The sequence below is a fragment of the Lasioglossum baleicum genome, chromosome 12, assembly GCF_051020765.1.
Source record: "Lasioglossum baleicum chromosome 12, iyLasBale1, whole genome shotgun sequence".
Classification (NCBI taxonomy): domain Eukaryota; kingdom Metazoa; phylum Arthropoda; class Insecta; order Hymenoptera; family Halictidae; genus Lasioglossum; species Lasioglossum baleicum.
The window spans coordinates 5,766,300-5,791,266 of NC_134940.1; the positions used below are offsets into that span (position 1 = coordinate 5,766,300).

The 24,967-nt window shown below is 43.2% G+C and overlaps 1 protein-coding gene and 1 long non-coding RNA gene across 6 annotated transcripts in view; one reads left to right on the top strand and one right to left on the bottom strand.

Moving 5' to 3' along the window:
• Positions 1 to 2,016: 2,016 nt before the first annotated feature.
• The window catches only part of LOC143214635 (uncharacterized), a 196,843-nt gene continuing 173,892 nt past the window's right edge, over positions 2,017 to 24,967 (bottom strand). The window contains exon 2 of the long non-coding RNA XR_013010188.1: positions 2,017 to 2,345. This is a non-coding gene — a long non-coding RNA (uncharacterized LOC143214635). The remainder of the gene's footprint in view (positions 2,346 to 24,967) is intronic.
• The window catches only part of Carpa (Carbonic anhydrase-related protein A), a 202,960-nt gene continuing 196,871 nt past the window's right edge, over positions 18,879 to 24,967 (top strand). For 3 of the 5 annotated variants that reach the window (XM_076435920.1, XM_076435918.1, XM_076435919.1), the window contains exon 1: positions 18,881 to 20,135. In XM_076435920.1, coding sequence (XP_076292035.1) covers positions 20,081 to 20,135 — 55 coding nt within the window. In that variant the 5' untranslated portion in view covers positions 18,881 to 20,080. Of the gene's footprint in view, positions 20,136 to 24,967 lie in introns of all 5 variants that reach the window. The other 2 variants (XM_076435922.1, XM_076435921.1) reach the window with 2 other exon arrangements.

Here is a 24,967-nt window from a genome sequence, read left to right on the forward strand (position 1 = left end):
CGTGAAGAGAGCTGCAAAAAGTGTCTCTCGTCGAAACGAAAAATACGAGCTCGGCAGTCGGCGAAGCTTGATTTAAGCGTAACTTTCGCGAGCCGAGTAATCGGGAGGCAAATCGGGCGAACGCCAGAGAGAGAAAAGAGCTTTAAAGTCGCAGGGAATTAATTTCAATGGGCCACTCTTTCTTCTGGTCGAGTGTGTCGGCAAGTTTTAATAACTTTATCTTGGATACAGGCTGTTCCCCACGGTTTCGGAAAACCTTGTTCGCAGCTCACGGGAATTTTATAATGGATTCATTAGTCACGACTAGACCGCGGACTTCAGCGTCCGCGCGGCGTATGCAAATCCGCGAAATGCAATTGCAACAAAAACTCTATGACAGATTCGAGACGAGTTTTTCCTTCCATTTTCTACTAAATAGATTCGTCAACCCCCGCGGGCGCTGTATAATGAACGCGCACCCTCGCTTGACAGGTAGATTGCCGGTGTTAGGTTCGGTATGACGGGATTACTCTGATTGTGGTAATCTCTAAAATTGTTGCAACGGAAGAAAGAGAACAGTTCATGAATATGCAATACCGTCGTTGCTTTATTTTTGAGTTAACGAAGCTATGGGCTAGGATTTCGGACAATTAAAAATTCGCTGAGGGACTGTTCATCTTGTTTTGGGAATCTCGTTTCGCCAGTCATCCTGCGGCGAAAGCGAAATTTGCGATCGCACTTTTCCCAATAGTATTTAAAGTAGTATGTGTTTTATTGTGCGCAGTATTTTGTCAAACGAGAAGCAAGATGTAGAGTAAAGTGCCCAAATACGAACCACTTTTTGTTGATGTCATTTTTTGATTATTTTAGAATGCTCTTTTTCGTTCAAACAATTACCAGTTGTACATGCATTTCCTCCCTATAAGATTCTGGGGTCAAGTTTGTTTAAAAATTAATACAGCTTGGGGAAAATATTTCTTTTTTGTGGTGTGTCATTTGCAGGTTCCAGCGAAAGGGAGTTCTTGATATGGTACACCTTGAGTCCCTAATATGACACCTAGGAACCCTTTGTAGTGCCGTATTGGGAACTCCACGTGGACTGATAATACTAGCTACTGACGAAGAGAAAATGAATTTCAGCCGAAACCAATAGTTGGCAAACATTAATAGAAATAAACAGAAAATGCAGATATGTTCAAACATTTCAAAATCACTTATCTTCCTCGAAAAAGATACAATCGAAAATTCTAACTACAAAAATATTCAACACGTGGAGACACAACTGACGGAGGATTGATACTAAAATCTATAGAATGGTGCGATTGCACTGCACACTGTTGAGTAAGCATGGTAAACTATTGTTTGAGGATGTTCTCGCTAGAGTGCGACTTCTCCTTTACAAGATATAAGGTAGTGCCATAATAAGCGACTATACCATATTTCGGCACTTTACCCTAGAAATGAGGGTGTCCTAAAAGACGCGTTATTATAGCGTGTATAAAATCAGGTTTGAGCCGGGGGTGCGTAGAAATTCGCCAGGAAAATTTCAATACCACCGTGCGGTGTAGAGGGTGGCGCACCGAGAAGGTACTGGGGTGTGTGTCGTAGCGCACGTGCGGCGCTTGCGAACGTGGACGAGGCTTAATAACGGTGGAAGCTCGCGGCCTAACATTCCAACGTGACCGCCGGCATACGCGGTTAGCACACCTGAGGGATTTTGAGTTATGGCCGGAAGCGGCAGTAGAAGGTTCAGCTGGCGGCGGAGGTGAAATGGAAGGCGGCCGTGGGCCCCCCTGGATCGTACGGGAACAGCAAGGGGAACGAGGGTCAGCTAATGTGGTAACGCGTAATGTCCGTCTCGTTCGCGGGGTCGCATTAATTATTTCGTGTGCGAAACTTAATTTTCCTAGTGGTACGGCAAAGAGAGCACCCGCCCCTTTCCCGCGTGCTCCTCTCACCTGTGACCCCGCTTCTCCACCGAGTTGGGCAATTTTTATTTTGCATAAAGATCCGCGGTCTACTTACGAATGATTGTTCGCATGAATAATATTTAGATTATCAGGAACAATAGGGTCCGCAAAGTCCATTTGTTGGTCCAGAATAGGGATGAAGCTGACAGGAGTCGTTCGGAGGACTAAACCAACGCCGCAGTCCTTTCGTAGGGTTATCCAGACGTTTGTCAAATGTTTTCTTGCGACGACTTGTCGGAATCGGGTCCGACAAATTGGCTCGACTCGCAAAAAGCTTTGCAGAGCTTTAGTCGTCCTCGCATGTCCCTCTTCGACCCGTTACAGTGATGCTCGCCGCCAGAGTTTTTTCGTTGTCCGAGCTTTCGTGCCTCCTTACGCAAGATTTCTCCGTCAGACCTGATAAAACATGAATTCGCGAATGCAAACAAATCCTTGATAACATTGTGCATGAATATTCGAGTCATCGGACAGAATGAATTTTCCGGATCTTTTTTTTACATCATTTCATTAAGCTCCGAGCGGAACGCTTAAAACGTCGACAGTAGATCTTCATGATTACCGTAGCACACGAGCAGCTTCTGTTTGCGTTAGTATTTTATTTAGGCAGCCTCTGAAAGCGAGTGTTGATTTATCAGACGACCGGCTCGCTGTGTACGTTCACGCTCATTGTTGTTGGCGAAGTAAATGTTTTAATTATGAGCGGGAAGCTAAATTAGTAACTCCTCTAGCGTGGAATCTGCTTGCATAATTATATACTTCGCGCGCGGTGATTTTATTTCGCGACAATAACGCGCGCGCGCGTGTCCTGGAAATCTGAAATTCCCCGAATCGAAAAAGCAAACCCGGTCCCACGAAAAATCGACGAGAATAGATAACGAACTTTGCGCGATCATTAAAAAACAAAGCTGTCCGACGAACAGTCGTAAATAGTAAAAGTTTTTTTCTCCCCGACAGGTTGTTGCAGACATTTAAGGGAAAGTTATGGAAGCAGAAAAAAGCATTTTGGTAAGTAACGTTGTTGCGGTCGACGACACTATCGGTCGCGAATAAATTCATTAGGGGGTTTAGAAAAAAAAAAACATGAAAAAACCAAGGGAACGAAAAAAAGAGAGGCGGACATCGTTTTTTCTGGTTCCCGATCGAATTTACTGTCGTTTAAATTCACGAAGCACCGATCGTATTAAATGGCCGCCGGTTTAATCGAAAGTTAAATTTTACGAGACGCCGAATGAATCAAATTTAACGGCCCAGTAAAGGGATTAGTTCCCGCGTGTAACAACGCTGTTCAATATTTAATCGATGTCTGATGTAACGCTGTCGACGCCACTAATATTTGATGACGTGGACGAAACTCCTGCGCATAATTCTATTCTATATCACCGTCGCTGTTGTTAGTATTATTATAATTATAATTATTGTTGTTGTTATTATTATTATTCAACGATGCAATGTGGTCGGCAAATTACTGCGATTATCGAGCATCAGTGAATGTGTGTTACAATTACTTCCCTAATTCAATTATCTCTGCTCAATTAATGCTGGAAGTTCACTCCACCAAACATCAAATTCCTTTCTCTGTCACGCTCTGATTTGCAAAAATTCGAATTAATGATGGTGTGAATCGGGAAATAGTGGGACACATTATTTACTGAATAATTTAACTGGTGATTAATTTAATAGCCGTTGTGTGGCGGTGTGCGTTGTAGAGACGAGTCTCGGGATATGCTCTTCTTTAATAAGACGATGCTTGAATGGATCTCTGGTGGGATAGCAAATGTGTATCGGTAGGTATTATTAATCGTTAAGTAAGAGTGCATACTGTATGGGCAACTATAAAAGTAAACAATATAATTGAATGAAATAAGAAGCATTTTGTAGCAGGCTTGATAATAATTCTTTTCTTGCCCCGTACCACTTGAAACAAGGTTTGAAAGCATTTTTAACTCTCAGAGACGCTCTTGCCCCATTTTCGGGGCAAGTGCGTAGCGGTTGACACTTTGTACAATATCCTATCAGAATGATAATTTCCAAGCAAACTTAGAATCCTACATAATACTAATTCATCAGTAATAACTGTTGAGTTCGATACTAGAGCGTCAAATTTTTACATACCAGACTGAAAATACATCAGTTTAAAGTCCAACTTTGCAAAAACTAGGGCGCACTTACCCCACTCCACCTGATACAAAAAAATCTATTTATGGACAGATAAGAGAACAACCGAGATCGGATTCGAGCGACGAACTTCCACCGGTATCGCCGGCAAAGAAGCCTCCGACGCGACGGGCGAAACGATTCCGTTAATTGATCGATCCCACGATTAACACGGCGATACGAGATTCCGCGGAAACGACAGGAAATGCCGTGTACCGGTAATTCACCAGTGCCTCCTGATGAAATTGAAATGTAGAAGCACCGTCCATGCAATTACATCTGGTGCCGATATATCGAGCGCCGACGAATATTGCCGGCTGAAGCCATCTACGTAGACCGCAACAATTACCGGATCGTGCGCGAGTACCTTCAACTTCGAAGGTAATTGAATCGCTTCTAGAATATTGCCATTGAGTAACGATCAGGAAAAAAAAATATGCGACCAAGCGATGCTTTTTCCCCTGCGGCTATTTTTCTCCGACGATGCTTCCCGCACGGACATTTTTTCGAAGCTGCTTTGCCAAAGAAAAATCTGTATTTTCTCAGGAAATTGCATCTGAAATTTATTCGTATGCATACAAATGTTTGTTTATTATTTATTATGAACGGACCGAGGTCCATTTACACAAATGTTCACAATAGAACAAAGACTTAACATAAATTACTAAGAAAGGACATGCATAAAAAAAAAACTGTTGGTATAAAGGTACTGATATTATAAGTTAATCCTGCGTAATTTTTTTTTGAAAATGTGTAACGACCCATTAAAATAATCAATACTATTGTATAGAGTGTTGGAGTTCGCAATAATTCGATTTATAGGATTTATTAATCCATATGTGTATAAGACAGTTATCTATTACACAGGATTTTCAAGATAAACTAGAAATTGTTTCCCTGTAAACAAAGTTTATTCCTTTATTCATTACCCAATACTATATTACAATAATTATGTACACTATATACAATTCTACCTGTAAACAGAGAAACGACATTTAAAGTTTATTCCATATCACTTCTCCATTCACACTTTTATTATTCTCTCAATTTATGAACATGTGCTCTGTTCTATTACGTAATCACTCTCATCTATCAATCTTCTCTCTCACAGCAGACACTCTACAGTCACTCCATACTCCATGCTCTACAACGCGCGAAGCGCGGTAAAGAGTCTAAGAAATATTGTTTCTTTACATGTGGATTTGCATTTAAGTGTTTGAAAACCTGCTCGAGATCTCAAAGCACGTTCAGGTGCGTAAAAATTGATTTGCATAAGGAGAGAGGGACAATCTATATGGTTATTAATTAAATTAAAAATAAAGCTCTGGTCGGATACTCTTTTTGTATTTCGTGTCAGATTTTTGTAGGAATTTTTCACTCCTTAACAAAATTGGATTACTTGGACACGTGATAAATCAATGTAAAATAGCCGCGTTTAGAGAGAGTATACATCGTAGATCTTCTCCAATCTACGACTGGCATCCAGTTCAACCAACGTCAGTTCAAGAAAAACAGGGAGAGATTGGATAAATTTCTGCGAATTAAGGATTCCCTTTCACGGGTCGTGGAGGAAAGTAACCAGCGAAAACTAGTGGCAAGTAAGAGGTCCAAAGTATCCCGAGATTAGCGCAGATCACGCTGGAAGCTAGCTCAGACCCTTTTTCACCGGTCAATTTCATCGTCCAGAAGAGGATGAACCGGAGCTGCGGCCTGACACTTGGAAGTTCCGGTCGAACTACGGGCCACCTTGGTCCGAGCAATCGGACAGCAGTCGAGAAGAGAGAAGTCGAGAAGCCGAACGTTTCGATCGAGCAGATCGTCGCACGACCAATCAGCCAATGTAACGCCTCCATCAGCCAATACGGTGGTTCGATTCGGCCAACCTCTGCTCGCGTCTTCTAGCTGACGCCGTCGACGACGACGTAGAACCACCGCCCGTATATATCGACGTCGCGACGCCATTTTCGATGGACGTTGCCCCGGGGGCCCAACTTACCGCTGCCGCAACTCGGCTAATCAGGGTGAACCTTGGTATATCGCGGGGCAAACTTGCTGCTCCGGTAGCGGAATGCAGATTGCTGGCGGACCTTCTGTTCGACGATGGACTCGGGTATTAATCGAACTTGCCTTGTTTATTATTGGTATGTAAGGCGTGGAGGTTCGTTCTTTTAACCCTTTCACCACAGGACAACCGTCACTGAACGAGACATTGCGCCAAAAGTGTGTACGTATATCGCGCGACGACACACAGTGGGACAAACCGATGAATTCTGTGTCGAAATCAAAGAACTTTTCATAGAAATGAGATAGAGCGATGATTTTTTAGTAGGTCAGTCGGAAAGTCGGAAAACACAATGAAAAAGTACATTAATCAAAATATTGTCCATCGTTAGCGATGACTTTTCCCCATCTTTCGGGCAGCAAGCGAATTCCGCGACGAAAGAATGAGTCATCTCTGGAGGTCATCCAGTCAGAGATCCATCTTTCGACATCTTCGTAAGAATTAAATCGTCTCTCAGCAAGTGCGTGTGCCATTGACCGAAACAAGTGATAGTCAGAAGGGGCACAGTCCGGCGAATAAGCCGCATAGGATAGCCACTTCCCAGCGAAGTGCTTCTAACGTTTCTTTGACAACTATTATGACGTTTTGCAAGCAGAATTTTGCAGATGATTTTTCTCTTTTCAATGTCTCTTGGCTTCAGTTCATATGGGACCCACTTTCGTTTCTTGTAGACATTCTCCAAGGCTTTTAAACGATCGAAAATGACAGATTAACCACAATCTAACGCTTCTGTAATTTGTTTCTGCGTTTGACATGGATCTTCATCCACCAATGCCTGCAATTCTTCGTCTTCGAATACTCGTGGCCGTACAGAACGCTCTCTGTCCTCGACAGTAAAATCACAATTTTTAAAGTGTCGAAACCACTTTCTACATGTTTTATCGGAAATAGCATTATCGCCATAAATGTCTATAATCATTCGATGAGCTTCAGTTGCAGTTTTCTTCCAATCGAAGCAAAAGATTAACACTTCGCTCAAATGACGTTTATTCGGCTCAAAAAACGATGTTATTGATGCAAGCGTATATTGTTATGCATTGAATTTTATTGAAAGATGTCCAAACTAAAAAGTTAACCTTACTTTAAACGTTATAGTTAACGACAGTTCGAGCTACGGCTACTCGACGCTAAACGGACGGAACTCTTCGATTGACCTAATAAAAATTAAAGCTGAAATATTCCAGAATGTGGGAAAATTAGATGTCGTCGCGTGAATGTCCATTATAATCGGATTTGAAAAATAAGGAGTTTGTCGAGCTCTTCTCGATGCTCGCACGTGTAAAAAGCGACGGGACACCAGAACGCTCGGCACGGGATTGGATCGGTAAGTCTGTCGACGGACACTAAATAAAGCATGAACTTGGTAGAGTTCGGTTCGAATTTAATGGCAAACCGCCGGACTGTCCGGTATGTGGCACCGGCCACTTGGCAATCCGCTTGAATACGCCGCATCCTCATCCAGGAGCCGATCGACCTGCCTATCTTCTGTTCCATCTCACAATCTCGACCCTCGCTACCCCACCCATCGGCGTGTCCTCCCGCGATGGTCGTGGGAAACCACGTCCTGGCGTGACTCCAAATTGCGTGCAAAACCATCAGTGGTAAATGTGAGCGACGAATGGGCCATTCGTGTGGCGCGCGGAGAGGCCGGCCGTGCCGAACCGGTAGGTATACCTACGACCTACACCTACCGATCGCGATCGATCGATCGCAGGCTACTGTTATCGCCGCTGCCTGTGGCCGGTCCGGCGAAAAGTGGCCACTCGTTAATGAATCCTTCGACGAGACGCGTCGAAAACGCCGCCGGACCCTCGGGCCCCCGAGCCTGCGGGATTATTCCGAGTGCTCTTTGCCGCCGACTTTTTCAATATTTCACGCGACGCGGATGGACGAATGCTGGAAGGCGCGTCGATTCGCTGGAGTATCGGGACAACCGGATACTGACTGCTACCGACATTTTTCCGTAGGATTCGGATTCAGTTCGGGAGTAGGAGGGATCTCGGGGAAAAAAACCGAGATTACCGTAGGGGACAGGGAATGTAGTTCAGTTCTATTCATTAGTTAGCGCTTTTACCTGCTGTAAATCGAGCAAATGCATGCAATCACATGTATGTAATGTTCAATTTTTCAGTATTGATTTATTCAGGAACTTCCTCCCTCGACAATAGTCGCGATCCAGTCCTGAGCCTGCGGCAATTAAACTAGGACTATTGTATACCGTTATCTACACTACAGTGTTATCACACTATCTAGTTGGCTTCGGTTAACATTATACCGTCGGACGATAAGATATCTCGCGATTTACACATAGTCCTAGTATACAACCATTTACGATTCTAACCATTGATATCTTCCTGCTCTTTTTCAAAAAAATATTATACAGTAACAAAAAGTGTCTGTACCATATATACAGTGACCCGAATTAATATTCGGACGCTCTAAAAAAGACGATAACTGTTTTAATATGGTACTATACGATTTGAGCTATTTTGGGAAACTAGAGCAAATAGTTTACTGTAGGATGTAAACAGAAAATTTTTCAAAAATTGACACAGATCTACAAAACGTATTTTTCAAATTTCTTAATATAGGCCCATATAAAAAAGTTGTGAAATGCAACTTTTAGTATTTCTTTTACAATTCCGAAGAATTGCATTTTTTGAACAAAATTTCTTTTCACAAGTTGCAGTAAAGTAATTGCTCTAGCTTCCCGACAAAAGCTCAAATCGTGTAGTACAATATTAAAAAACTTATCGTTTCTTTTAGACCGTCCGAATATTAATTCGGGTCACTGTACCTCGTTAAACAATATCTTAGAATTTTAATCTTACATTTTCAGTCGTTCCACGCCGCCCAAAATATTTAATAACGGTCGATATTTAAAAAAAATTCAAACAATCGTTTTGTTTAAATGTGTAAGCTAGTCGAAACCGTCGGATTTACGCTGGAATTCAATTCGCGAATGGATTCTGGAATGGTAGAGTGTGTCGAGAGCTGGTCACGTTTCACTTCATGCTTTTTTGTGGACGTGTTTAGCGTTGTTCGGCACCTAGCGAGCGTAACGGGACATTCGGTAGGGAAATTTATTGAATACCATTCGCGCAGAGACCGTGAAAGCAACGCGTGTGTACTCCGCGCGGAAAATAATCAGCAAAAACTTTAAAGTCGTCGGCCATTTTTTTCGCGAGCGCAATGCGCACCGCAGACATTGAAAGGGTCCACCGTGATTCCAGTTTCATTCAAACCAGATTCCATTTTACATGTGAACCGGTGAAAAAAAACGTCCGAAAAATCATAAATCACACTTACGGAACTGGCTAGCTCGCTAATAGTCAACTAACTCCCCCCAATTTGTCTTGCTCCACATTTTCAATCTTTTTTTTTTTATAAATACAGCTACAGATTCTTTGCATCTATTTTTAGTGGATACTGAAACGAATTCGATGTTTTCCATTTATTTGTATGTTTTATTTGGGAAAAATGTATTATTTAAATTGTTTTGGTAGTCCTTTCAAATATTATATTTCGAAACTCGTAATGTTAAACCTCATCCAATTACAGATAAAATATTTAAACATACCTGGCAATGTATACATCCAGAGGTCATTTATTCTAAAATGAAAGGTGCATATTTCAGGTTATGCAGCTTTAATTATTTAGTACGGATCGTAATGTACATATTAAACGCGCGATATAATCTGAAAGTAGATTCTCCCCATCCATTTACGAGCAACAATAATAATATGAATAGTAATAACGAACAAGATGATACGCTCAAAATTTAATAAACTACACTTCCTAAATCAAAAATCCAAAGCGTATTAAGCATTACGTTAGGACAGATCAAATAAAAATTCGCAGCGGATCAGTATCGATCCAGTATCGTCTCTCCAGTTCGCCATCCGTTCCGGCTTTCGCGAATTAATTATATCAGCGGTTTTGTGTCAGAAATCATTAATCCTTTCAGAGGAACATCTCGAATCACGGGACTGGTTTCACCGGGCTTTTCCATATCAGCCACTGAAAAAAGGTGTAAGCCTCTCTAAAAAATAAAAAGAGAAAAATGTACATATAGTACCAAAAGATGAAGCATGAAAGGGAGGTCGAAATACAGGGAGTGAGAGAGAGAAAGAAGAGGAAGATGCGAAACAATTTCGCGTGCCGACGAAGTGATGTAATGGGTCACCGGACCTCTATCGGCATTAATTGAATTGAAAGTTGGCCACGCGATAACTTTATATTTCCACGGATAGAGACGGCGCGGCGCGGCGTCCGCCATCTTTCCCTTTTCAGCCGCCTAATTTGCACGCTTTGCGTACCACCAAAAGAAAATCGCTGTGCCGGTTTTTATTCGCACGCGAGACTGATCCCGCGGAACTCTTCTCGCCGACAATGCGTTCCCAGACGAGACCTTTTTGCCGAGAGTCCAGCTCTGTTCATTCCACGGGAAAATCCGTTGTTTGTTTTCCGGTCCCATTGATATAACTCCCAGTTTATTGTGCTTAATTAGAAACCGACAAATGTTTAGATAGCCCGCGTCGTTTGCTCCGGAATTACATAAACTGCGACGGCTATGCTTCTCGAGGAGAAAATTTCAATTTTTTGGTCCCAAAATCAATATCGAGATATTTTCACATTTTTCGGGAACAGACAGACACGGTCATGATCCATTGTAAATAATTGTCTACATCGTAATTAAAGGAGAAATTATACAACATTTTTTAACGAACGGAAAGAAAAATGAACGCACCGTACAGTAGATGGAATACGCGAATTTGTATTATTGGGAGAAATCATGCGAAATGCAATTTAAAAAGTTTCGATATTGGAAATTGCTGTAATCTTCGGGCGAAATAATTATAGTACGTGAGCCGTTGGGAACGTAATGAACGCACGGTTTTATTCAATATAAATTACTTGCGACGACTGCAACATGTTTTTGCAATTAATACATTTCGGTTTTCTGGTCGCAGCTTCATTTTATTCGGAAATGCATATTAAAAAGTTCCCCCCCCCCCCGTAGAAATATATGTAGATACTCACATGGACGTTCTCCGTCGCGGTCACTTTTTCCCCGTAAAATTCTATCGCATACATTTGAATACGAATCACTTGGCGGGTTGCAAATATCCGAATTATTCATTCGAATTGTCCTTTCCGTGCGCAGGTATCAATAAGCGGAAGCTGAAAAACGTATCCATGCAACATTTGGTACGGGCATCGGTCAGAAACGTGTAATCCCACTGCACTAAATAATTAATGCTAGATCTAGTCAAACGGCGACGACAGGCTCGTAATTTCACATAAAAGTTATTCAAATTTGTGAGACTGTTGGGATTGATATATATTTGCCGAATACATGATAATTATTAGATGATTAATACTAATATGAAAATTAATATGCCCTACGGAATCATATAACTTCTGCATACAATAATATTCCATATAATGTATAATTAATAAGCAAATTGGACATACTCTGTATAACAGAATTAGTTTCATTGATAATTTGTAGATAATAGTTTAATATCCACGAAGAAGGGTCGAGGAATATGTAATCTGTTTATACATTAATCATAATGATGGAACTGAAATGTTAATTCTATTACAATCTGCTTTCTCGTAGTTGTTAGGTTAGGTACATTAAAATGTTACTTAAATATTCCAAACTTTGTAATATGTACTAAAAGCAGAGAAGAAAGTGATCCACATATATTTCGCGTCCAGATCCTTCGGCTTCATCGCGCGTCAGGGTTACAAGGTTTCGAATCGACGAGACGGTTCGCCATAAGTAAGCTCGGCCGAATAAATTCCCATGGCGGGTCTGGGGGCGCTAAGGGTACACCGATGCCAGTTGGTATAATGACGCCGACGAGGGCAGGGGAGTGCAATGGGGGGTCGGCGATAAAGGTAAACGACGGTCTTGTCGCATCTTTCACCGGGTCCCACCCCCGCCGACACCCTATATATTTTTTTCCTCGTGTTCGTCGGCTGGTGATCTGTGCAGCGTCGCCACGGTCGTCGCTCGATTCCCAACGAAATGGAATATCGATACCGCGGAACATCCCGGGGGAAGTGTGGCGAATATTGAAAAGTTCTTGGCTGAAAGATTAAAAAAATACTCGGACCGGGAGGGGAAAGCCCCCGCGTTATCGAAGGGTTGGCTCTCCGCCGTGTTTGCACTTTTCGAGGACTATAATCGACACCCGAACGATCCGCCAATGGGACAATCATCCGCGAAACCATTCCCGCTTCCCGCGAATTTTCCACGTTTGTCCGGAACTGAAACTCGCGAAAATCAATTTCTTTTTATATCGATATTTCGGGAAGTTAGAAAATGTTGCTGTGTTAGAATAAGAACGTCCGAAGGAGACTAAAATGTCTGTGCGTACAGACATTTTAATTCATTTTTTTTCAAGAGGATTTTTACCAAACGTAGAGTATACGCAAAAAGTGGCGGAACGTTGTCACCGTGCTCGAGCGCCGGGTTCACTATGATTCGCTACGATTCACCCGCGGATTTATTTTCATAACAGCGCAGTTCGTTATCAAGGCCGTCTGCTGATAGCCAATCAATTCGCCGCGTGGAATTATGCGCGTGTTGCTTTTTTTTCGCGCATGCGATCATCGACGCGTGACGGACTGACGATCGACGCGCGACGTCGCGTCGCGTCGACGCGATATCTATAGATTACGAAGGAAAGGATCGCCGGTTTATGGTAATTGACGCTCGCAGTTTTGCAGATAAACCTCCACGCGTATTCTGCCAGTTCATTCTGGTTTGTTCGAAACATCCAACATGTACTGCGAACCGCGTCCGGTTTGGGGGAAGCATAATCCGCTTTGCTCGAGTAGCTAATTATGATGTCTGAAATGGTGATTTGTTTCTTAATAGTTGATTTACCGGCAATTTTTGAATGGCCCTTCTCAAACCAAATAACAGGGGAGGATTGCTCAATACGTTGTTCGAGAGCGAGAACAATTCCATTCGTAAATCAACTAAAATATACCAACTTTGTTATTTAACGAATTGCTACTTGCTACCCGTTGAGAGAATACCGTAAACCTCCGCATAAGACGGGTTCGTTTAACATGGATTCGTGGAACACGGTACAAAAATTGCGACACCGTTCGTGTAACGCGGTAAAGAAAGGGGCTCGTATAACACGGTACGTACACAGCGTTTACGGGTGCGTGTTTACATTTTCACAGCTTGGCAGAACAAGATGCGATCATAAGAGATCATCGGGATATAATGAAAAATAAAAATCTTATTGCTTGTTTTACTTCGAATAAAACGTCCACGGTTCCACTATCTTTCGTTTCGCTTGCTCGTTCGCTCAACCATTTTTCAAGTATGTATTACACTTTACCTTTCTCCCATTTTTCGATGAATTTCTGAGCGCAAAAACTTTCGCTGTTTAAAAACCCATCAAACCGGCTCACCGATAAAATTCGTACGCGTTAAAAATTAGTGAACTAACCTCGGACTCTAACTGTTCTTTTTCCCCCAGACTTTTTGTACCCTTCGGACCACCCTGCGCCAATCAAGCTGAGTGAACGGTTCCGCTGAAACAAATCCGTAAGTCGCCGTAAATCCGCGCGAAACGTACCGCTCGAACTATATTTTTTCCGTTCCTTTCTCTTCTTTTTTTTCCCCGGCGCTCTTTTTCCCTCTCCTCGGCTCGGATAGCAAGTACGCGATCCAGGAGAACGAAGGGAGGGGGTTGTGCGAGAGAAGGGAGAGGATAGGACAGTGCAGCGTGGCTCATCCGAAATTTCGATCAAATGGGATTTCGATATGCGCGAAACATGTCCCGAAGGGAAATTTACCGTGCGCTGTAGTCCGGACTCGGTGTACCTAGAATCTACCCCTCTCCATCCCGCTGCAATGGGGAGGCGAAGAGGGTGGAGACGCGGGCGAAGGGTGGGAACGAGGTAGTTTTCGCCGATAGAGTCATTGGCCGTTCGGCTGGATAATGCGAAATGAAATTGTCACAATAATCGTTGGCGAACGTATACGTCGCGGCTGGATAAACTTGGACAGTTATACGGGGTGGTCAGTTTATCCGAAACAGTGTCTGGTAATTCGAGCGATTCCACGATCCGGCTTGAGTACGCTCGCGAATATTATCGCGCGGAACGATGTTAACATGCCGCAGATGATTATTGAGTGGTAAGGTGAGACGCTGATGCGAAATGTTTGCCTGATGTGTTAGGTCTAGAAATTAGATATCGTAGCCTTTTCAATTTTTCCATTTTTAAAGTGAAACCAAAAATGGATGAATATTCGCATCTATTTCTGTAAGTGGTATAGAAGACTATGGAAAATCTCTATCGAATCTCCTGTCTATAAAAAAAACCCAGCGAAAATGTACCAGCGAAATAAATCAATGTTTCTCCGAACACCGGGATCCTTGATTTGCATGCTTTCTACTTTAGCGGAATGGAACAAAATTCACGGGCATTGCGAATTCACGGTGGTTTCGCGTGGCTCACAGTCGGTTTGTCGAGTGCGTTCATATTTACATTTTTATCGGGGGGCTCCATTATTCCACGGCTATTCGGCGAGTGTGTAAATTTTTTAATTATATGGATTATCCGACGGGCACAAAAGCGCATTTGTTTTTCCGCTCGCGGAGGCGCCCCAGGAATCGTTGAACAACGGCGGCCACACGGTCGCCGTTAAAACATTAATTTTGTTCACGACTCGAAACAGTGTTAACGCGTCCCCCGTTAATTATTAACGGTTCTGCTTTCGAACAATCTCTTCACCCGGGGAAATCCGCGGCTCAACGCGATTCAATATCCCCCATCCTGAAACGCTCCTTCTTTATTAGGCCAGTAAACAGATCGTTTATGGGTTTGCCTCGCGAACATATTATTAACGCGTTTACGGTCTGCTTGTAAATATTATCAACTTCGCCGGATCGATCATAATTGTCGCGATACGACTCCGTTTTAATTACACGGAGGGAACTAATTCAGAGAAACTTCCGATCAAACAGTAATTTGTTTCTCACTCCGCTCGGGATCTACCGCGCGAGTTTTAATACTTCACAAATAAAATCTTATAAATTAACCGTGATCGATTCTGCAAGAGCATCCTCGTTGAAGATAATTATGAATTATATAAATGCGCATACGTAAAGTGTAATAAAAATTATAATTTTACAAGCGAATTTGCCAATTTTGTCCATAAACTATAGGGTTATCCAAAATAGTCTATAGGAAGTTTTTTTAAAATGAAAAACATACTGTTTTTAAATTTATTCGTTTTTTTATTTAATTATATTATCAGGTATCATCTATCACAATTATGTGTGAAAGACTATATCTGTCAAATGACCACCACGACCATGTTTACAGACATCAGTTCGAAGAAATGCTCCATTCTTGAGAACGACGTGGAATTGATGTTGATGGGTCATTACTAATAACTCATTAGCAACACTTTCACGAACAGCAGCAATGTTTTCATTGCGAACCAGCTGTTTCTTTGTCTGCCAGACTTTGGTTTATCATGAACAGATCCAGTTTCATCAAATTTTTTAACCAAATTTCGAATTGGTTGCTGTGATGGACGATTATGTATGCCGAAAAAATCACGTTAGTTACGATGGGTATTTTTTATTGAACACTGATTTGCAAAATAAATTTAAAATTGTCTATCACTGTGTAGGTTAGTAATACAAGAAAGTGACAAGAGACAAACATGGCGTTTGACAGTTATTCTCATTCAACATCCTAAAGGTACTTTTGGATAACTCTTTGTTTGTATACAGGATAGTTCACCTAACTTGACCACCTTGAATATCTTTGTTGTTTTTAAAGATATTTTTAAAAGTTGGTTTTAAAGATTGAAAAAATACCTCATTCCATTTAAAAAAATGAAGGTGACCTTCATATCTCTAAAAAAAATTACATAGAAACAAAATTTTTTTGGTGTCGTATGAGCCCCATTTTACCATTCAACTTTGTTCTTCAGACATTTGACGTATCTTTAAAAACAACAAGGATATTCAAGGTGGTCAAGTTAGATGAAATACCCTGTGTAAGAACGAAATATTTAGTTACAAGCAAGTGTCGTGTGTAATTGAGCAATCGAATGAGTGATTCTAATAGCGAGAACCGCGTCCCACTCGATGATTGTCCTCAAATTTACTTTCCGGTCCGGCGTGTTTCAATATTGACCGGGAAATATTGTTCGGCGCAGAGCCGGGGACAGTTTTATCGAGCAATTTTGTAATTTATTCCGTCAATATACATGCAAATGAATAATCTGCAATAATATGTGACTCTTTCGCTACCGCATACGCGTTCCCTGTCAACTTTCAGAAATATTGGTTGACAATCTGTGCATTGAAAGCGATAACCCCTTTCGCATAGTTATCGCGAATAACTATCTTGCTCAATAACGGTATCATACGAACTTCCGCTTGTTAAATTTTCAATTAACAGGTTGTAAGATATGTATATATTTTCTGAATGAACCGCAAAGTGCATCACAGTCAGAAGGTTAAATAAAACTGTGCAGAAAGGTAGAAATCGCCATAAGAGGAATCATCGATCGAGAAGTCGGGCACGATAGATTTCTGCATGTGATTTTTCACCTGACAGGCGTCGGGTCAGCGCGGCACGATAACAATTAGTTTAACTCCTGGGGTGCGCACATAGGCGGGCGAAAGGAAATTTTCCGGCCTTTTACCCGCAAGCTCTCCCATAGCGGTACCAGCAGCGGTTAATGAGGAGAAGAGCGTTGTTTTTCTTTCTGTTCATCTTCACGCGAGGCCGAAAATTGGTCGACGTCGAAGGCGGGAATAAAGAGGTCGGCTGAGAAAAAAGCACGGGGAATATCGATATGCGGGCGAGCTAAAACAGAATCGGAATGAGACAGGGGGCCGATGCTTTGAGGGGCCGCCGATCAAAGCACGGCCCGAGAGGCATGGAAAACTCTCTATTTCTCTCTCTCTCTCTCTAGCTCTAGCCCGTCTCCTTCCTTCCGGGTTATTGCTGGGACTTGCTAAATCGCTGTGCAGAAAACTGCTCGCTCCGTAAAAAGAGCCGACGGAGAACTAGATAAAAATGGTTCATTGGCGTCGATGCTGCGCCCCGTCTTCGGGAACTTCGACTCGCATAAGTGATCCCAGCTCCTGAGACCTAGCTGGCAAACTTGTCGAACTTGCACGAACTATAGGAAAAATTATTGTAAAGCAGGCTTGCTATGTTTTAAATCGCTAATCTGAAACAGGAGGCATTGAAATCACGGATATGATGAAACTCGAATACTTGTAAGTATATCTGTGGTTGCAAGGGAAAAAATTTGAGATTACGCATTATTTGAACTTTATAGTATAGGAATTACGCATTTACCAGAAGAAAAGTCACGAAAACAAATTCGAAAGGCTCAAAACAATAATGCAATTTAACCGATGTTCTATGTCAAAGCATTAGTGATCAAAACTTTAAACGGCAATATCTCGAAAGTGAAAGTATGTGACAAGAGGCGTTCTTCCTGACGACCACAGATATTAGGGTTCTGCATTGTATGATATTCAATTTCTCAAACTACTCGAAAATGTTGATTGGCCGCTTACATCCCAGCAAATTAATTGTTTTATTAATTGGATTGGCGTGGCAGGTTCCGGGACTGCGCTAATTAAAAATTGGGATCACAAAGAACGTGGATAGTGTCAGTGTTCCGAAGGATCAGATCGCCGTTCCCGTAAGTCGCAGCCTAACCGACCCTTTGTCGAAGGTTACCGTGACAGGATGCGTTGTCAGTTATCGGTTGCATACAGTTCCGGCTATCGGATAATTATTTACGTCTCTGGAGATACCGGAGTTCACGGCGACGCGGCGCTTTGATGCGATGGATTTAATTATTAATTACATTGATCGTGTGTGACGCGTGGCTCGTTAGTACACGGCTATAGCTTGTATCACTTTAGACCCGCGATCGCGTTATAGAGATTAATTAACGATCACGATGAGTGGGGACCCTTGCAGACCTTTTCCGTTGAACACGATCGTGGATGTTGGTGCATCACCATCGGATGCGTATCAGAACCATTCGGTAACACTGTTAATGGTGTTGTCATTGTAGAAAGCAAACGTTGAGATGCGTCGACGAAATTGTGCTTTTGACATCTGTGCAATGCTTATTCAATCGTACACTGGAAAGTTCAATCCTCCTCATTGGATAATACTGTCCACAAACTAAAAATTATTTTTTAATATCGCTCTCGAAAATACTTGCAAAAATACACAGTTTCTGCTCACAAAGAATCTTGTATACACCCTCGCAGTCAAAATCCAGCATGTATCTAACAACTATTGTCAAACACATTCGAAGCCAGACACAAACACACGAAAGTAAGAAACTCACAGCACAGGCAGCCCAATTTCAAACATTTTGCAAGTCCTGAAGAATTTCGTGACGAGAAAGAACCCCGAATCCCACAATCGACCCCATCCCAAAGACGCTTCTCTCGCGATCGAGGCCTTGGTTTCCCGGGAGTGGGGGGTAGAAGTGTTCCACAGCCGTTATACTAATTTGGCGGGCGCTCGTTAACGACCCCTTTGAGGTCATAACTTTTGCCGCAAGTCTAACGTGTGTATGTGTGTCTGTCAGCCTGCCCCGGTGGCTGCGCTTTACGGCGCCTCCTCTCTTTGTCTGTCGGCCGGGGCGTCCTGGGGGCCGCCTTGACCGTTGCTCAGTCAGTTTCGGCGTCTCCTCGGGAAGCGTCGCGACGCTTTCAGACGCGCGCTACCTGCTGGCACCGGGTGCGCATGTTCGTCGGATCAGCGCGCGGCCTCTCGTGTGGCGGTCATCCCCTGCCTGGTGGGGGTGAGAAACGTGCTCGTCACCCTCGAGGATCGCCTCGAGAGACTCAGTAAGCGCCGCGAGTTCGACGTGGCCGGAAGCGTCCCGTGGCCGAAGTGTTTCCGCGGATATTTTCACCCCTAACGCGGATCAACCCCTAACGCATCGACCCTTAATACTATCTCCATCCCCAGAACTATCGGTGCGAGACACACTCGGATTTGGAAAACGTGAGAAGTCAAATTATCCTCGATAACTAAAAACTAGAAGGTGTGCAGTCTGATAGGAGGAGTGAGATCGTCGCCGGTAATGCGTACCTCGAGGATCAGGCTGTTGGAGCAAGTCTGCTCGGTAGCCGGGTGCGGCGTCTCCGATCGGCTGCTTTGATCATTAAAATTCGACCAGCTCGAGACAGTCCTCCGGAAGAAGTAATTACTTTAAGAGGAGCTCGGAGCTAGTCCCCCGGCCAGTCTCCTCAGGGGATCAACTCGAATCCCTCGGCCCTCGGGGGAGGCGAGCACTTTCTCTTTACCCTCTCTCTCTCCTTCTTTTACCGAGGAAAGGATCTGCTGGCTAGCTGACGTCATCAAGTACAAACAAGCAGATCGAAGATCCGCAGGAAAGACGATATCATATCCGTGGAGCGGGGGGGACAAAGAGCAGTCTCTCGCAGAGCTCTTGTCCCACGGTTTCGAGAAAGAGGGTAGCGCCGGAAGAAGGTTCAGGGTCGTCGAAGGGAGAGTCTAAGAAGGGCAAGAGTCGGATTCCAATCGAGAGCCAGACCCCCTCCTTTGATCGTGTCCGATCAACCGGAGTCGCTCTAATTAGCTGTCATTCATAGGTCCGTTCCGCGATCGTCTTTCGATCCGGGAAAGTCGTAGAGAGATCTCCGAACGGTGTTCGATCGCGATGACGATCCTCGGGACGAATTTCCACGGTGCTCTGGCTGCCTGATGTCCACGGAGATCGCGAGGAGAGAATCTCGAGCTTAGCCAGCCCCGAAAAACGATGCTGGCCAAGTGAGGATCCCCCGGTTTCCGCACGCGTGTTCCGCTATTTTTCTGTGCTAAACCCCCGCACCTAGAAAAGATGTGCCTGCGACACTTGCTGCTCTGCCTCCTGGGCGCCATCGTCGTCATCAACGGTGAGTTTTTCCGATGTTTCTTTCCCACGGTCTCTCTATCGGCCCATCGCTCTTCGCCAGACAGCTCGGTCTGAGATTTGCCTATCGCCGGGCGCGTCGCGACGCTTTTTGGCCTGGACCAGGTGTCTTGGCGACACCTGGCCCACGAGGATACTCCCGAGGTTTTGTTCCAAGTGATTTACTGGCCAACTTTCGCAGATATTTTGCCTCGCGATTATTCTGCCCGGAGAATTGCTCCAACCCGGCATACAATACTCGGCCGAGCGCGTTCGCGGAAAGTAGGCGTGTACCGTTCGCGAAATGCGCTCTTTACGCCGCTTAATTACTACCGAATCCGCACGATGTCGACTCCTTGCTGAAATTGCGATTGGCGTGTCTTTTACAGTTCGCGAACGAAAAGAATCGCGAGGATCCGGAAAATGTTGCGAATCCGCTGAGGCACGGAGTGATTGAGCTCGCTGGGTCATGCAAACCGGTTCTGCACAGTCTTTCGTTTATCTGAGTTTCGCTAATATTTATTCTGATAATACACAAGGGTCTTTTATATAAATTAAAAATCTTCAGAAAATAATGTTTACTAATCCATAAAATCTAGCTGAGAAATAAATATGTTTAGCACGTTCGCTACCAGCATTTGTCTCGTTGCTAACCTTCCTTGATCGAAATTTTTATTAAATGCAACGTACCCAATTTGGAATTATTAAAACAGTTCAGCATTCACAGTCACAGATTCTCTGAAAATTATGCATTCTACTATGACTTTAAGCAACGAAGTGCATAAAATTAATTTGACTGTTTTTCAGTGAGCTGTCAGATTATGGATGTCACATATTTCTGACGGTGGTAGCGAACATGTTGAATAAATATGTGTTTCTCACAATTTCCCGTGACGTTTACCACAATTTCATCAAAAAGCAACCAATTTCGCCAGACACGAACAGGAAGTATTGCAGAATATTTCAGGATCATTTCGTTAACGCTAATTGGTAATAAACCGAAGTTGTTTGTTTATAAAAGGGAAACCGCAGGCCATTGATCGCAACCGACTGAATATTGCCGCGAATTAGTTTTTTTGCCCGATACACCGGACAGTATAACCAAGTATGTAGTTAATTATTTCACTTGTAATAAACGAGCCTGAAAAACCGATGCATCCCGAGGCATTGTTTCCCGGAAAAGATATTCCGCGGTCGAACGCGTTTCGATGGATTTTATTATGTGAATGTTTATTGTCTGTTTATACAGAGATGCGTATTCACAATGTATGCGAATCGTTTTTCGGAAACCGCGCATGTTGTATTCGTAAATTGCTTTTCGTGTTTTCATTTCTGTTCATCTATTTTTTCAACTGCAAATGAAAGTTCCATTTACCGAGCGGACTTTTCGTTGTTGTTGTTTAGCGATGCTGTTGCAGCGAGTCGATCGTCCGTCGATCTTATCGGTCGGTGATTTAATGCTCGATGAATCGCCGATTTAGCCGAGATTAGGCGACTGAAGGGAAATATTTATTTCGCAGAGTTGCGGAGGAACGTGAACTCCGAGCTGCCGTAAAGTGCCAGAAAAGTTTGAGCTTAACCAGCTCCTGAATGAAACTTTCCCGCGGACCTCCTTTTTCGTGCTTAAGGAACTAAAAGGTTTCTTGATCATTTCTTTCTTTCCGGTGGCGCCAAGGAATCGGTCTTTCGCGAGCTATTGATGGTCAAGTATCGATTAAGCATTAACAATCGCAATTTCCGGGGGTAGAAATATTGTACTTTGTGTTTTAACCATCCTAATTTCCAATAGTCGTAACTTTCACCGGTGTATATTCCTGGGAAATGTGCTGGCAAGTGAATGGAGGCTTAAGAGTGGCTCCCTCGATGTGGGCTCTTACGTGTGCACACAGCATAATGGTCGTCAGGACCAGCGGCTGTCGAAGCAGTTACGGCCGGTCTCGGAGAGATTTTTCGGTGTGTGGTCGGTTTACAGCAAATAGTAACAAGGAAAATAAAACAAGAATGGCCGCAGGCTAACGCGAGTCGTTTTTACACGCGTCGGCAGATTTTACGGCGTGCCGACCCTCTCGTAATCTACGCGGCCGGGTAGAAGAGACAGGAAAAAGCGGGAAGGAGAGACTGAGGGAGGGAGAGTGAAAGAGTGCGAAAAATACAGGTAGAGAGGGAGAGAAATGTCGAGGGCGAGGAAGCAGGAGGAGGTTCTCGCAATGGACGAAGAAAAGGGGGATTGTAAAAAAAGCCAACGCGCATTGTGGGGTGTTAACGCTCGCATTAACGGAGCTTTCGCCGGGGAAATAAAAAACGATATGCATGGATGGACGGCGGTGGATTTCGACCCTAAAAAATCTGCAAGGTGAAAAGTACGGGAGTCCGTGAAAGTGAATCAAAACGCGTCGTTTCTCTTCTCTCTATTCTTCTTTTTTTTCTCTCTCCTCTTTTTGCCGTTTCTGCGTGCCTCTCTTCTTTCATTAGACCGATAGAGTTACCGTCAATTCGCTATTGACTGAGAATGAACGAAGGCAGTTATTCTCTCCAAAAGTCAGAATTCGTTCTTTCAATCATGAACGAGACGAAATTGATTAAACCCATACTTCAGATAAAATCTACAATCTTCCACTAAAATAAACAGTAACTTTTCAGAAGAGCAAGCACTTTCTTACAAACATATTTGTCAGGAACCGAGATTTCGTTTTCTCGTGTCGATTTCTAGCCAGAGACGATTCGTTTGACAACTTTTGCGTGCGAATCGATCAGATCCTGGGGAAAGTCGCCGAGAGGGAACGAACTCCCGTAAAATCACTGTTTACCTTCAATTACTTAGGAGTGTACCTCGCAATAAACAAGATTAATCATTTTTATCTATTAGAACGATATCGAACACAGCTTTCAGTATCTATAAAGCATTACATTATATGTACGTATATGACAATGGTTACAAGGCCTGTCCGACCACAGGCGGACCAATTCTACTTGCGCGTTTGCAAATCTTTCGCAAAATGACGGACGACTGTCGGCGCGGATACAAATAGAATGGAAACGCAGGAAAATTGAATATTTCAGCGAGACATTTCGCCCGAAACAGAGTGATAACTTTTACGCTTAGCGATAGACAGAAACGTAATCGTCTGTCAACACATCGGTCCCCATTACTTGTCACGGGAGAAATACGATTAGCTAGTGGACGTGGTGGGCGCGAAACGAAAATACAGGCTGGAAAAAGTGAACGGTTAACGGCGACCGAAATCAATCTAGATAAAACGAGATGTCGGCACAGTAATCTCAGATTTATTTTTATTAATCCCGTACGATCGACCTACATAGTTGCTGGTCGAGCCGCGGCTACTTTTCAGTGAAATTTACCGAAATATTGCGATCGTTACGGTGTTTTCCGAATATTTCGTGGCGGGCAAATATTTATAGTGGTTCTAAAACTGTATCCCGTATCCGGTATCCGCTTGAACCGGTGGAAGTAAATTTTTCCGTATTTTCCTGTATCAGACTCCTCGTGTACGTGTTCTGCGGCATCGCACGGTGTTTTCTTTAATATTTCAAAAGAGCCCTGTCATTTGCAGGTCTGCTTTTTTAAATAAACTTTCGGGGGACTATTATTATACACACACGCATTCCTCCATGTGAATCGTTTCCATTCATCGCGAACGTTTTTTCAACTTTGAAATATTTCCTCTTTTTGAATTTTCGAAATTCCATTGAAAAGAGAAATATATTAACAACAAAAGATCCTGTATAATAGTGGAACCATGCTTTTCATCGCGAACGGATGCAGTGCTATTTGCAACGAGTGCATAATTGAAGTAGGAAGCGATACAGAAAAAAAGGAATATCTCACTGCGGAGCCCTGCAATTTTCCGTGACAAGCATATCATCGTTCCGGAAGCACTACGCTAAGTACATTAATGTTTAACTGTGTTTTTTTGCGTCGCAAAAATAAAAGAATATACAGCGAAGCCCCGTGAACGTTGCACATAAAGCGGGTACTTTAAGGAGCATTATCTGTAATCTCTTACCACTTTTCATGCAACATAAACCAACGCAAACTTGCCCGTTAATGCGATTGCCGACTTACACCGTGCCCATTCATACCTGCCCCGTTAATGAATTACCTAAAATCTGATTTTAATATCAAAGAACATTAACTGCAAACGATCTGTTTAAACGGACTCGTTTTAAAACGTAACTTGATCATCTTGAGCGAAGAGAGGATCAAGTTCTTCTCTGCTCGAATCGTGTTGCCAAGTGAATTGATCGAATTCGAGCGAATCTCAACTTTCAATTAATTAATTGCTAAGCTATATAAATTGGTTAAAATAATTTTCTTTTTTGTAGATTTAAAAATGGAGATTTATAAAGATTTGCAGTGTGCTTACATCAGATGGAAGAAAAGGAAAAACATTTTCCACCGCGTATCAGCATTTGGCTCTACCATGAAAGAGGACCTGCGCCATAAATAGAGCCCGAATAAATCTAACATTTTTATTTCGAGCAGGGCCATCGAACACGTTCGCGACGAGCTTCCGTTGCCCGTCAGGGAACGAAGAAACGTGTCTCTCGAATTTATTCGACGGACGAATTGCACGCATTCCACGCCGGCGTGGCGTGGCAAACTCAGAGTCGCGGACCGTTTTCTCGGGTTTGTGCTCATTTTCTCTCTCTCTCTCTCCTGATTCGAGCAGCGAGCAGATTACGTCGACACAGCTCCGAAACAAAGCTGTTCCACGTTACGGAAGACTGTGCACCGTACAGTTGTTTGTTTGATTGCGTTTCAATGTAGAAAACCGACGAGCGCGCATTTCCTTTTGTCGAGACGGAAACGAGCCG